The sequence below is a fragment of the Acipenser ruthenus genome, chromosome 30 (assembly GCF_902713425.1).
Source record: "Acipenser ruthenus chromosome 30, fAciRut3.2 maternal haplotype, whole genome shotgun sequence".
Classification (NCBI taxonomy): Eukaryota; Metazoa; Chordata; class Actinopteri; order Acipenseriformes; family Acipenseridae; genus Acipenser; species Acipenser ruthenus.
In genome coordinates, this window is record NC_081218.1 from 13,653,180 (window position 1) to 13,666,435 (window position 13,256).

At 45.2% G+C, this 13,256-nt stretch overlaps 1 protein-coding gene across 2 annotated transcripts; it reads right to left on the reverse strand.

Annotated features, from left to right (window-relative positions):
• Nucleotides 1-325: 325 nt before the first annotated feature.
• LOC131696569 (DENN domain-containing protein 2D-like) lies at nt 326-12,915 on the reverse strand. 2 transcript variants are annotated; one of them, XM_059004669.1, is made up of 14 exons: nt 12,630-12,915; nt 9,599-9,682; nt 9,237-9,347; nt 6,635-6,810; nt 6,187-6,299; nt 5,378-5,447; nt 4,664-4,741; nt 3,792-3,932; nt 3,236-3,384; nt 2,618-2,789; nt 2,302-2,352; nt 1,671-1,752; nt 1,118-1,360; nt 326-620 (listed from the first exon to the last, which is right to left on the reverse strand). In XM_059004669.1, exons 1-14 carry the CDS (start codon nt 12,721-12,723, stop codon nt 556-558), a joined length of 1,629 nt encoding a protein of 542 aa, XP_058860652.1. In that variant the 5' UTR covers nt 12,724-12,915; the 3' UTR covers nt 326-555. The 2 variants fall into 2 exon arrangements, with proteins under 2 accessions (XP_058860652.1, XP_058860653.1); XM_059004670.1 differs by lacking the exon at nt 12,630-12,915 and adding an exon at nt 11,833-12,505.
• Nucleotides 12,916-13,256: the final 341 nt, after the last annotated feature.

Here is a 13,256-nt window from a genome sequence, read left to right on the forward strand (position 1 = left end):
AGCTGCATGAGACTGCTTAAGAGCACAAGCTGTAATACTGGATATGCAATGATGTAGATGGTATACAAGTTTAAATGAAGCCACGCTGGCCATATCAATTCAATGTAGTTCTTTCTACAGTATATAGCGTCTGCCATTATATCTAACAGTAATTTCAATGTACTGCCGAACCTCACCCTAATCCCCTGCCCACCTCCCAAAGTGACGTTCAGTAAGGGGTTAAACTGAAGAGGAAGATGGAAGAAAAATAAAACAATAAGAGAATGCGTTTCCCTTCACAGGGAGGCGGCATCGCAATACAAAACGAGGCTTTGACAAGACCAGGGAAAATGTAAAACTCTTTACTCTTCTGGGTAGCAATGTACAAGCAATTCCCATCTACAAACACACACACACACACACAGATAAACACCGGCATTTACAGCAGCTTCTCCCGTTTCACTGAATAAAAGTCAGAGTCCTTAGCATCGCATGGATTTCTCCACACACACACACAGAGTCTCTCTCAGTTATTGGGCGAGTCAGTCCAAGAGATGAATGCAAAGATCGTTTATTCTAGTGTTTCTTCTTCTCCTTCTTCATTTTCTCTTTATATTCTGCAATCTTTTTCTGAAAAAATCCTAAAAAATAAAATAATAAATAATATTACACTCTTGCAGATATTTATTCAGAGCAAATCTACTGGACAAGTCCACCCCTATTCAATTCCCCTGATCGGACACGTTTTTAAAAAATATGAAAATGCCGATGGTACTGCGTGAGGAAATGCCCGCGTCTATTTCCTCCATCATCACCGGCCTTTCCTCCGAGTGAAATCAGCATCGGAATGGAACATTTCAAACCAAGAACGGAACTGCTAGCAAGCAAGCAGAGAAGCTCCGTTACATTTTGCAAGAGACAATGACGTCACTCGTAGGAGACACAGCGGTTGCAGATGAAGTTCTCACCTAAGAACTCCATCTGTTCCAACAGCCTTCCCCTGCCAATCACTGCCTTCCAATCTCATTCTAGAATCCTCCCACGATTCCAGCAATGAGGAAAACCACACAGGCAGGCAGAGCGGTTCCTAAAAACGTTCCTATAAAACATAGCATCCATTACACGTTGCACTGCTCACCTTCCTGTCCTGCTGGCTGCTGCTCTATTTCTTGAATAAATAAATCAAACATCTGGGTCTGGATGAACTTCTTGACAAACTTGCGGGTCGTCTTGGACTCCACCGCTTTGCAGAAGCTTTTCTTCTGGAACTCCCCCCGCCCTCCTTTACTGTTCCTCTTGACGTGGGAGGAGAAGTGTCCCACCGTCTTCACGAAGAACGGAACAAACGCAGCAGACACAATCTTATTCAGCTCCTCAGGCGCTGAGAAAAAAAACAAAATATACATCACAGCATTTAAAAACAGAAACTCAAAACGCTCTTTCTGTGCGGTGTCACCACAATTCACATCGTGTACGTGACGAACCTTCAGCAACTGTGGTGAATGCACAGAGGCATCCTTTCACTTGCATAACCCACACAGCTTGGAATCTGTGACCTCCCGCCCCCATGAACAACATTCAAAACACAGCTGAACCTCCAGAAAACAAAACAAGACTAAAAACACTGAACACCTTTGTTGATGGTCCAGTATATCCAGGATGGAAATGTGACAAAAGGCTTCATGACTTACTGGAGTTCTCTTTCCTGGCACTCAGCGCCTGCAGGATCTCAGTTTGCAGCTTTGGTGGCAGGAGGCTTTTCTCATCACCCAGCTAAACAGACAGTAATTAGCGATTATTCTTCTTGGTTTCAGTACTTGTACAATTTGGTTTTTTTTTAAAATGTCTGTTAACCAAACCTCTCATCTGCATAACATCCTCACAAATCCCTTATTGGTTTTCCTGTTAGTCGTTTTGTTTTACATACCCTGGGTGGAGTCATTTTTTCCAAGTTCGCTTCCTGTGATATAAATAATATAACCCCCCCCCCCCAATGCCTACACGTCTCTACTGTCCACAGGAAACCGTTTCAATTTCTTCTGCTGTATCGTCTCCTCTCACCATTTGCTTCCTGTATTACAGTTTTCTACAGACAGATGGAAATAAGACTCCCGTTGCACAGTAGTTTGATCTATTCCTGGTTTTACTATGTGTTTAATAAGACACACCTGTGCTTGTGGCACTACACGCTGAAGCTCGTATTAAAACCTGGAATGGGTGAAATTGTTCTGCAAAAGAAGTCATATTTCCAACCCTGAGTCTCTATCTAACTGGAACACAGATCACTGTAGATTCAGAAAGTGAGAGAGTCCAGACACTTACTTTCTGAATGAAAGTCTTGTTAGATCCTTCAGATAAATCCACTATTAATATCTTTAAAAAAAAAAAAAGAGAGAGAGAGAGACAGGTTTAATTAAACTGTTCATACTGTGCAATTGAGCAGACCAGTCAAAAATAAAACCAACAAGCGTATCACACACATGCCAACCTCCACAAGGAAATGTGTGACAGCGACGGACAGATTCCTCTCAATCTGCACCCTAAAGAACGTCCTTACCAAGTCTCACCGTACGCAGCACCGTTACATGAGAAGAATGAAACAGCACGCAGAGAGATGGCGTGTTCTGTGGTAACTTACGTCGCTGTTGTCCAGCACCTCCTCCAGCAGCTGCTTCTGCACACCCAGCAGGTAGGGGGTGGGCGCCATGACCACGTCGATCAGGATCTTGGGCACGATGGAGATGAAGGTGTGCTGCCAGATGAAGGGGGTGAGCAGCGCGGCCACAGCGTGGATGCACTGAGACAGGGTGCTGTGGGGGGGGAAGACACAGGGTCAGTGCCTCCCCTCACTGCACAGAGCAGCGCAGGCCCCGTGTGGAGTCCAAACAGTTCTTACAGCGTTAGCAACATCAAGCGTAACGTACCGCATTCATAAAAGCACTTGCTTTTGTTACAAGCTTTTCAACAAGTTCATTGCATTACTTTTTTGATAGATGGGAGTTTGTACTGAATAACAAAAAAGAAGATTACATACAGTACAAAAACAGGTTAAAAAAAGATAGAAATGGCAATTATTTTCTCAACAATATAAAATGTAGCATTAAGGGAATCCCCAGTTGTCGAGTGGCTATCATTTCCTTCCCATGTTTGTTTGAAGGACATTTGAAGTGAAAAGCAGGGAGACGCTTCCCTGCAGTAGCTGGGTTTATGGGGGGAGACGCATGCGGAGAGCTTTCTCTTCTCTCTGTGAACTCACCTGAGCTCGTCTGCCACGAAGATGATCCTGCGCTCCAGCACCGTGGAGGCGAACACCTGCAGGACCTCCTCATCCTTCAGGCACTTGAAGAGCGTTCTGAAATCCACGTGCTCCAGCAGGGGGTCCAGCGGCCGGGTCAGCTCGATGATCTGGGGCAGGGAGGGAGACACGCACGCGACACTCAGAGAAACAGCAGACAAGCCCAGGTTAGACTACTGCCTGGGTCCCACTCTCAGACCAGAGCAGACGACCCGATCATCGTACAGAAAAACCTTGATCAAAAGACTGTCGAGAGGGACCACTTCAAAAACCAAAAAAGGGAATTCTGCGGACTCCCCGTGTTCCTTCGGATATCAGTTACAGCTCGTTTGTTTTACCGAGTTAATTTATTAAGCCTTAGCACTATAATGCTGCAGAACTTGATTGGAAACAGATGAATTACATTTGGGGATGGCTGCTGGAATGTCAGGGTCTAGCGTGATTTATACACATTGCTGCGTCTCTGGAGCGCCCCTTCGGGTGCTTCGCTCAGCAATGCCGGTCAGGTGGGACCCACCTCGGTGCCCGAGTCAGGGATGAAGCTCTTGACTTTCACGGTGTGTCCCGGCGCGGGGAACGGAGACTCTCTCAGGCTCTGCATGAACGGGTAAATCATCGCCGGCGCAATCTGGCGCCGCTTCTCCACCTCGTCGAAGATCTGGAACCAAAGCACATGCATATAAAATGTTTTGCTCACTTCCCAGTGTTTTGTCAAGGGAAAGCGTTAGTTTACTGTTGTAGTAGCACACTGCCAACACCCATTAGAGTCAACTGGTCAAACAGAAGCAGTGTATTGATTTTTTTTGGCCCATGTTTTCTTAGAAGGTGTTGCTTTCGGTTTGCAATCTCTCCGGTGTGGAACTGCTGACAATACATGACCTCAGCCCTTCCTCAGAGGATAAGGCACTAACTCAGGGAAGTTCAAGCAGCGCTGAGGAATATGGAAACCAAAAACAATGTCTCAGCAGAGACTGGATACACTGCAGAATTCCCAGGGAATACCAGGAGGTCCGGACTCACACAGCAGCTCTAGCTAGCTAGCTAAATCCAATTCATTCCATTAAAAAAATAAATAAATAAATAAATAAATAAATAAATAAATGATCCTTTAATCATACAGACCTGCCGATTCTACTAAACTTTATCGTTTGATCTTAAAATATTTTTTTTCTGAAACCGCTAGAAAAATAAGTGCTGGCAGTGCTTTGTAAAACTGGCCCCTGCTAGAAAAACTGGAACTAAAACCCACAAAAACCAAAGCGATTTCACCAGAGCTATTGAATGGTTTATTGTGTCTTATCTTATAGTTCATTACTGTGATAAAACAGACAGACACAGCAGGGCACGGCTCTCGGCTCTCGGCTCTCGGCTCGAGGTTCTGCACTGTACCTTTGAGAAGAGTCCAAAGCAGGCCAGCTTGCTGATGATGCAGTATGCTTCAGGAGGGCGGGCTCCTTTCCCATGAGGCTGTGGGGGACCAATAGGAGGCGGCTTAACAAGAGAGGGACGGATTGGGAGGTAGGGGGGCCCCTTAGCAAAGAGAGCTGGGGTCTGGCAGGACCAGCCACCCCCCCAGCGCGCAGAGAGCAGGGGGGGGGGGGGGGGGCGTAGAGCTGTCTACTCCTAATATAGGGGCACCAGGCCTGGCTGGGTCACTGCAGAACTGGGTCCTGTTTTCGGAGTCATATTCTGATTTTTTATTATTTTTATTTATACAAAAAAGTGAACATTAAAAACACTGCAACAACCCTCTATGTGACAGTAATAATAATGAAAAGAATACTACTACTACTACTACTACTACTACTAATAATAATGCCATCTGCACTGTGGGTTGGTTAAATATACCACACACCAGGATTACACAATAAATAAATTATTGTTTGAAATGAACACGATAATAAAGCCCCCTTTCATTTTAAATCCAGCCAGACAAGCTGAATCCCATGACCAAACTACAGCCCTATGTGTTTGTTTTTTTTCCCAAATGATTTCAAATCCTGTTTGTTTCAAAGCAGCAGCAGCAGCAGCGTCCTGGAAGAACAGCCCTTGCTGCTGCCTCTGCAGTGTCCCGTATAGAGCACAGCACAGCACGTGGATTACCAGTAATCTCCTGCAGTATCCATTCCTCCGGCTCCCATCAATTTCAGTCAAGACAAAGGAGAAGGTTTCACTGAAAACACACGGATGTTACAGATGGTAAGCATGCTTTTACTGTGGACTGCATTCCTGATCATTCCCCCGTCACATCAAACTTAATCTGATTTAATGATCTTAAACCTGATTTCAAGATTAATGACAAGCTTAAGAGTGCAGAATGTAGATCATTAAAACAGACCCCTTGTGTTTATAGGACATAGTTTAAAATACACACACTATATACACACACACACACACACACACACACACACACACACACATATGAGCAACCTGTTACAATACAGTTTCAGTGCAGTTCTCAAAACATCTGTATTATTTATTTTAAATTTGTATTGGAAACAGACCATATGAGTTATAATTAGATGCGTTGCCCCCAGCTGCTCAGCCGTTGCAGCATGCTACAGTCGTGCAGATGTTTGCTGGTACTCCCAAGTGTGATTTCAAAAATGAAAGCATAACTTCTTGTAAACCACTTCCTTTCCCTATACGATGTGTGAGTGCAGGGTGGGGCTCACAATCCAAGCTGCAAAGTCTCTCTGCTTTGACTAACAAACCTCTCTGACGTTCTCTGACCTAGTTAGTACTTCCAGCGATGCAATTGAAAAGGAACAGTCTAGTGACTAAAGGGCCGGGAGGCAGAGTGGAACTCAACCTCTCAACGGGATTCCTGCATAGCATACAGAGCCACCTGGTGGTCAGATTGTGTCTGAATTGTCCATGCCCCCCTGTGAACAGCGCCCCCTGGTGTGTACCTGCGGTACTCTGTGAGCGGGGCCCAGTTGATTCCCTCTGGGAAGCAGAACAGCGTGATGGCCGTCAGGGTCTTCTCCTCTTCCTCTTTCTGGAAACGCACCATCCCGTCCCGCTGCAGAGACAGGGGGTAGGGGTGTTACACACGGGACACTCCCAGCCCGTACGACTCACGCAATTAAAAACACAAACCGTAAAACACTCTACGATGCACAGCGTACGACTGAAAGAAACGCGCGGCGAAACGTTTTGTCATAAGAGTTTGTTATTGGTACAAACCGAAACACATTTAACACTTTCACTGATCAAAACTACGTTCTCTGGACACCCTGCAAAGGGTTAAAAATGTACACTGTTTAATACATGCATTGCAACATCAATAATAAAACCAAAACCAATATATACCAGAAGCCCACTCTGCCTTTGCGGTGCAGGGTGCAGGCGGCTCACCTTTGGGAACTGGTATGTGATCTGTGGCTCGTAGCTCTCTCCCTTCTTCTTCACCGTGACGACCACCAGGTACTCGAAGAAGAACTGCCCGCTAGAGTACCGAGTCTCTCTCTGCTCCATCTCTGCAGGCTTCGACTCGCTGGCCACTTCCAGCACTGGCTGCTCCTTACTGCCTTCTGTACAGAGCACAGGACACAGCTAATCAACACAGCATCATCCCCCTTCTGTACAGAGCACAGGACACAGCTAATCAACACAGCATCATCCCCCTTCTGTACAGAGCACAGGACACAGCTAATCAACACAGCATCATCACCCTTCTGTACAGAGCACAGGACACAGCTAATCAACACAGCATCACCCCCTTCTGTACAGAGCACAGGTCACAGCTAATCAACACAGCATCCCCGTCGGTCACAAATTTTTATTTTAATTTTAAAACAGCTTGTGTGGCCGGGGCTCCCGAGTGGCGCATCCAGTAAAGGCGCTCCTCGCAGGATGCGTCCTGTAGCCTGGAGATCGCTGGTTCGAATCCAGGCTATGTCACAGCTGACCGTGACCGAGAGTTCCTAGGGGGCGGCGCACAATTGGCTGAGCGCTGAGCGCTGCCCGGGTAGGGAGGGCTTAGGTCGGCAGGGGAATCCACGGCTCACCGCGCATCAGCGACCCCTATGGCCGATAGGGCGCCTGTGGCTCTGCAGCGGAGCCGCCAGATCTGTGTTGTCCTCCGGCACTATAGGTCTGGTAGCATTGCTGTGGATCTGCAGTGCGAAAAATGACGGCTTGGAAGGAGCACGTTTCGGAGGACGCGTGTTTCAGCCTCCGTTTCCTGAGTCGGCGGGGGGGTTGCGAGCGGTGAGCCGGGGATACAGATAATAATTGGGCATGCTAAATTGGGGTGAAAACCGGGGTAAAAATAATTGGCGACGACTAAATTTATTAAAAAAATTAAAAAAAGCTGTGTGAACTCTATAGTATACGACTCCTATTGCAATAGCAGTTTCACCCACTCCAGGTTTTAATACATGATTGATTAGTCAAAGTGTTTAATTAACCTGTTCAGGCGAGTTTCTGTTTACAGGTTAGACATTACGTTCACACAGCCAGAAACAAACTCTAAGCAACATGTGGCAATGGTACCTGAAGTCAATATACAGTATAAAGTCACAACAGTGAAAACATATAAAAGAATGTAACTATTCAGGAAAAAAAAAAACGGAGACTGTTCAAAAGTTAAAAACAGTCTTTCCACAATCCACAAGTTTATCTGAACTACTTCCATTCAAATACAAACATGAAGACTTCTTACCTGGTACGAGATCCTGGTTCAAAAAATCAGAATGTCAGCCCCTTTGAAATATAAACCAGCACTTCTACAAGCACGGCACTGTTCAGCTAAAACAACCACATACAGCCTTTCACTCCAGCCTTACAGCTTGGAGCTTCACAGCACAACTTCCAGTAACTGACTCAAAGTTGGGAAACTCAGAGTGTCGTGTGCATGACATCATGGAAAAGGGGAATGAAGTTTTATGAACGTTATCCACATGATTTATGTAATTCAACACGGATTCGAGGCAAATGAATGTTGCGCAATTTTCTGAAAATCCACAGACTGTACAGTATGCAATAAAACTGCTTGTCATTCCTGCTCCCCCCGCCCCTTGCTTGTCTGTTACATTATATCTCTTCCAAACAGCTTGCTTAGTCCGGCTGGGCTGTGTGCATTAGGCTGCTGCAAAGTTTGCAAACTCAACCCCCGTTGCCACGGGCAACACGTTGCTACACTTTCTGTTGCTCGGCTCCCCAGCATCATTCCAGAAAACACGCAAAGAATTCAACTTGATTTTTATAAACAGAGGATCTGAACACGGGGTTCAGGACATTGCTTTTACTGTAGTCGGGGTTAACCTGCTTTCCAATACAACAAGCTGCAATTCACAAACCAGAGCGATCAGTCACGTGAAAAAAAAAGAGACCAGCAGACCACATCTATTGCATACCAGGGATGGAAATAAGACTCCTATTGCACAGCAGTTTCACCCCAGGTTATAATATGTGCTTGATTAGCCCCAGTGTATCGGTAACAAGCTCAGGTGTGTGTCTTTTGTCAGCATTGGCACACCCTTCTTAAATCTGTACCTTTGCCAAAGGTAAACACTCCTAATAAAGAGGTGGGTCTTATTTTGAACATATTAAGAACATAAGAAAGGAGGCCATTCAGCCCATCTTGCTTGTTTGGTTGTTAGGAGCTTATTGATCCCAGAATCTCATCAAGCAGTTTCTTGAAGGATCACAGGGTGTCAGCTTCAACAACATTACTGAGGAGTTGGTTCCAGACCCTCACTAACAAAGAGACACAGGAAATGTGGTCATAGAACAATCTAGAACTACTTCAGGCTCCTCCCCTTTTGCTGCTATACATTCCTGTTCCACAAAGCCTGTCAGGGCTGCTAGTCTTGACTGTGCTGATGCATCTCAGAGGGGAGAGGTGCCCTTCGCTGTTTTTAGCCGTCCCCACCCAGCACTAACCTATGAAGAGCCACTTCACTTACTGTACATACAGATTGCATTAGAGAAACGTAGGCAGGGCGGCACTCACTCTCTCTGGACAGCTTGGAGCGGAACGATGAGAAGAATTTGCTCAACCTGTTGGAGCCTCGCTCGCCCCCCTCCTCCTCCCCCTCCTCCTCGTCACTCGCCTGGGTCCCAGCTGCAGCAGAGAGGGGTTCATTCAGCATGAGCAACATCTTCCACAATTAATAACACCATCGGCTGTATTCAGAAAACTGAAGGGACTGTTTGAAGGAATGTTTTTTGGGGGGTTTTTTTAGGACTTCAAACTTTATTTAATAAATCTAAATAGGCTTTTTAAAAAAAAAAAAAAAAAAAAAAAAAAAAAAATCGACCCTTAACTAATATAAGTTAAATAAGCAGAATGGAATCTGTGAGTGAGTAACTCACAGTGCTCTGGCGTAGACCCCGCGGGACCCTTTCCTTTCGCTTTGCCCTCAATCCGAGCCTCTCTGCTGGGCTTATCACTTTCACCTGCAGGGCAAAGGAAAAATAACTAATTATAACAGAAAATCCTTCTCCGGTTTGGATAGTTTTTGTAAGAATCGTTTCCATTTCACACACTGAAACTAAATTCAATTAGTCAGGGCAGGGTTGCAAGTCTACCCGAGTGCGAGTTTCTAACCCTGCATGAATTTAAGTAAACGGTTAATGCATTTGATCCCATGTGCCCAGGAGGTACTTTCCCAAACAGGTTTAAGGAAGGTTAATAATGCTTAACAATGAGTTATTATCTTATGCAACTTCCTCATGCTTTTAAATGGAAGGCCCAGTTTCACTTCAGCTGCAGGACTTGTGCAGAACACAAACACTCCAGGTAACTGCAACACACACAGGACTGGCACATGAGACTGAGGAAACACAGGACGCTGTGAGCAGCACCACTGGGGCTTGGGTGCAGAGTTTTATCCAGCAGTTTGTTGATAGATGAAATGGGAGCCGTAATCAGTCCAGCAATGACAGACAAAGAGAAGGAGATGTGATCCCTTTTATTGGACTAACTAAACAATAATTCACCACAAGCTTTCAAGACCTCAAAGGTCTCTTCTTCAGGCGAAAGTGGGAAACCAAGTCCATAGGCACTGGAGGAGAGATCCTAACATAAAACCCTGTCATGCATGAAATATTGAGAATAGCTGGGGGGGGGGGGGGGGGGGGAGGGGTACGATCCCTTGCAGCTGAAGAAAAAAAAAACTTCAACAAAAACAAATATTGACAGCCTGAAGTTTATTACCCGGAATAAATCTCCGGAAAAGCCGGAGAGGAATGGTGACGCAATGGATCCGTTTTGGCACGTGTCAGGCAGGTCAGTGGATAACCTGTGCGAGCCGATTCCCACCATTGGCGTGTCTAAATATGGAAACGTTAGGAAACTGGCACGGTTCTACCAATGAGGCCCCAGGCGCACTGCAGCTGCCCTCGTGCTAACCCCGAGTACGGACACAGAGGCGCTGCATTAGCACCAAAAGTCGTTTGGTTTAGTGATTAACCAAACATTACCTCCACTCTGTGACTAGCTCAAGCAAGCCAAGGGCGTTTGCGCGACCCTTTGCGTCAACAAATCCACTGCCTGAAACGATCCTTTGAGTTTAGTGAATCGGGCAGACAGGTAAACGACACTCGGCCCCTCTGAATGGAGCAGATCTGAATTCTCATTTACTGTGCAGAAAGGGCTCCTGTTAAAATAGGACAGGTAACAGCTTGTTGCGCAGTTACAGTGCAGTATCAAAACACTGTGCCAAACCTCTAAATAGCAACGATTCTTGTTTTTCTTGCCATTAACGCCTGACAACCGAGAGCAGTTCACAACAGAAATGACTTAAAACAGCAGACCTGCCAAACTGGAGCTGACAGACCACAGAGAAGCCACACACTCAACTGCTAACCAAAACCTGGGTCAGATCATCAAAACTGGAGCCACTGACCAGTGGAACAACATGCAAAGCATGGCTGAGGCTGTCTGTACTGTTCTGCTTCATGTTGACACAATTACAGCTGATGAGGGGCAATGGGGTAAACACGGCTTGATTTCATGTCAGTGTAACTGCTTTCACTGCTTTGCGTCCTTTACTTGCACAGAACTCTGTATCGGCAATGAATTTGCATAATGGATACAGAACATTATAAAACAATGCAAGCTATGGAAAGAGAGAGATAAGAGTGACGTCATCATAGGCTTATAGTATTGAGATGAACTTCCAAACAGCAACGACAAAAATAATAATAATAATAATAATAATAATAATAATAATAATAATAATAATAATAATAATAATAATATTTTACAGTTTGAGGTATCAATAGAAATCTAACATCTAGCGTGGTCGGTTTTGCCCAATGTGACAGCACAATTTACAGCACACAAACTTGGAGAACTGTTGGAGCCCCCAAATTAATGATAATATTTTTCTCTACTCTAATCACAAGAAGGTAGCGTAGAAATGTCTGCTATCTTTTTCTCGTTTAGGTAAGAAGCCCAGCAACACTTAGGAGATAGTTTAAAAAGTGGAATAAAAAACCAGCTACCTACACGGGCATGTGCGGCTGGCTATCCAGCGCGGAGATAGCCGAGCGCGGAGCTGCAGCGCTGTGTGTGTGTGAACGTATTGAAAAGCACAACTCACTCTTTTCAGTCGCTTTTTGAATCTGAGCGAGCCCTTTAGGAATCAGTCCGCCTCCCTTCCCCTTATCCCCGTCCATCGTGTTCTTATACCCGCCGCCAGACAGACACGACGCGAGTTTCTTTCGCTTTGTTCGACTCCTTTCCTCAGCAGATTAATTCCATCTTCTTCGGCGCGTCACTGATTTAGCTATCGCGCAGAGCAGTCGGACACCTCGCTGACAGACACTACACAAAACAGGCAAAAAAAAAAAAAAGTGTTCTCCGTGACTTCCTGTATGCGGCTTTCTTTCGCTTTCTGAAATGTGTACGGGGAAAGTTTTTTTCTTCTGTAATTTTTTTTTTTTTTAGCAATCCAGTTTTCTGGGTTCGTCGGTTTGGTTTGCTATCTGATGTTGTGACCGGAATGACATGGACCCGTGTTTTCACAACCAGCACATCGATAGAGGCACCGCTTCACACACACATATTCAGCACATACACCACCCTGCTAGCACACCCTGCAACTCATAATGAGCACGGGTATGTGGAGAAACGCGGGGCAGGGCTACCTGGCTCAGGTGAACCACAGCAACTATTAGCTGATGTTTTCAAACCTTGCGACGAGTTTCTCCCAGCTGTACTGCGCACTCTTGTGTGAATTCATTAACAACATTCTTTCAGTAACTTCTCCTTTTTGCAATACACACCAGCAGCACAGAGAAGGTTTGTGCACAGTGACAGTTAACTGTAAACCTGTCAAACGGCCGCCGGTTTCCTGTTTTACGCAGGTGATGACGTGAACCATAAAGCTGGTCGTACCTGTGTCGCTCTCTTTGCGGTTTCCTCTGTTTTGTCCACAGACTTTTAGCTTTCTTTTGGGGCAACAGCAGCTTTTGCTTAACATGAGTCCCATGGCGTTTACTGAAGTAAGCCCCTTAGCCGACCAGCTGGTTTCTGACTAAACTAAGTAAAAAAGCGGATTTTTAAAGAGATAAAACCCATGTTTAGTCTCACGGCACTGCTATATTAGCTCAAATGATTGGATGTTGTTTTCATTTTCATAAACGGCTGTGAACAGCTGAATCAATCAATCTATGAATCAATTAAACCGATTCAATTCAGCACCGTTCCATTTCAATTATAAGCGGTCTCATTAACAGTACATAATAATATACAACTGAAAAGCAAATTATTAATTCAATAGTGTATTATCCCTGACTTCAAAAACGCTCGATCAGAAATCTAAGGTATAGCAGAAGTGCCGTAATCAGACGACGTGGCCAGTGCGGAGTGTTCAATCAGGGTTGTAGAGGGCCCTGGCACTTAACAGGTCAGATTATATGATGAATTACTTAAGGGCTTGGGTTGAGGTTTAATGGGTTCATTTAAACCATTTAGAACAGGGTTGAATCAAAGACCAGGAGTGGAGGAGCCAACTTTGGCAAA

Coding starts and splice junctions, on each gene's coding strand:
- LOC131696569 (XM_059004669.1), bottom strand. CDS start 12,723: ATGGGACTCATGTTAAGCAAAAGCTGCTGTTGCCCCAAAAGAAAGCTA. Junction 9,348..9,598: donor GGGGTCTACGCCAGAGCACT/GTGAGTTACTCA, acceptor TCTCTGCTGCAG/CTGGGACCCAGGCGAGTGAC. Junction 6,300..6,634: donor TCACATACCAGTTCCCAAAG/GTGAGCCGCCTG, acceptor CTGTCTCTGCAG/CGGGACGGGATGGTGCGTTT.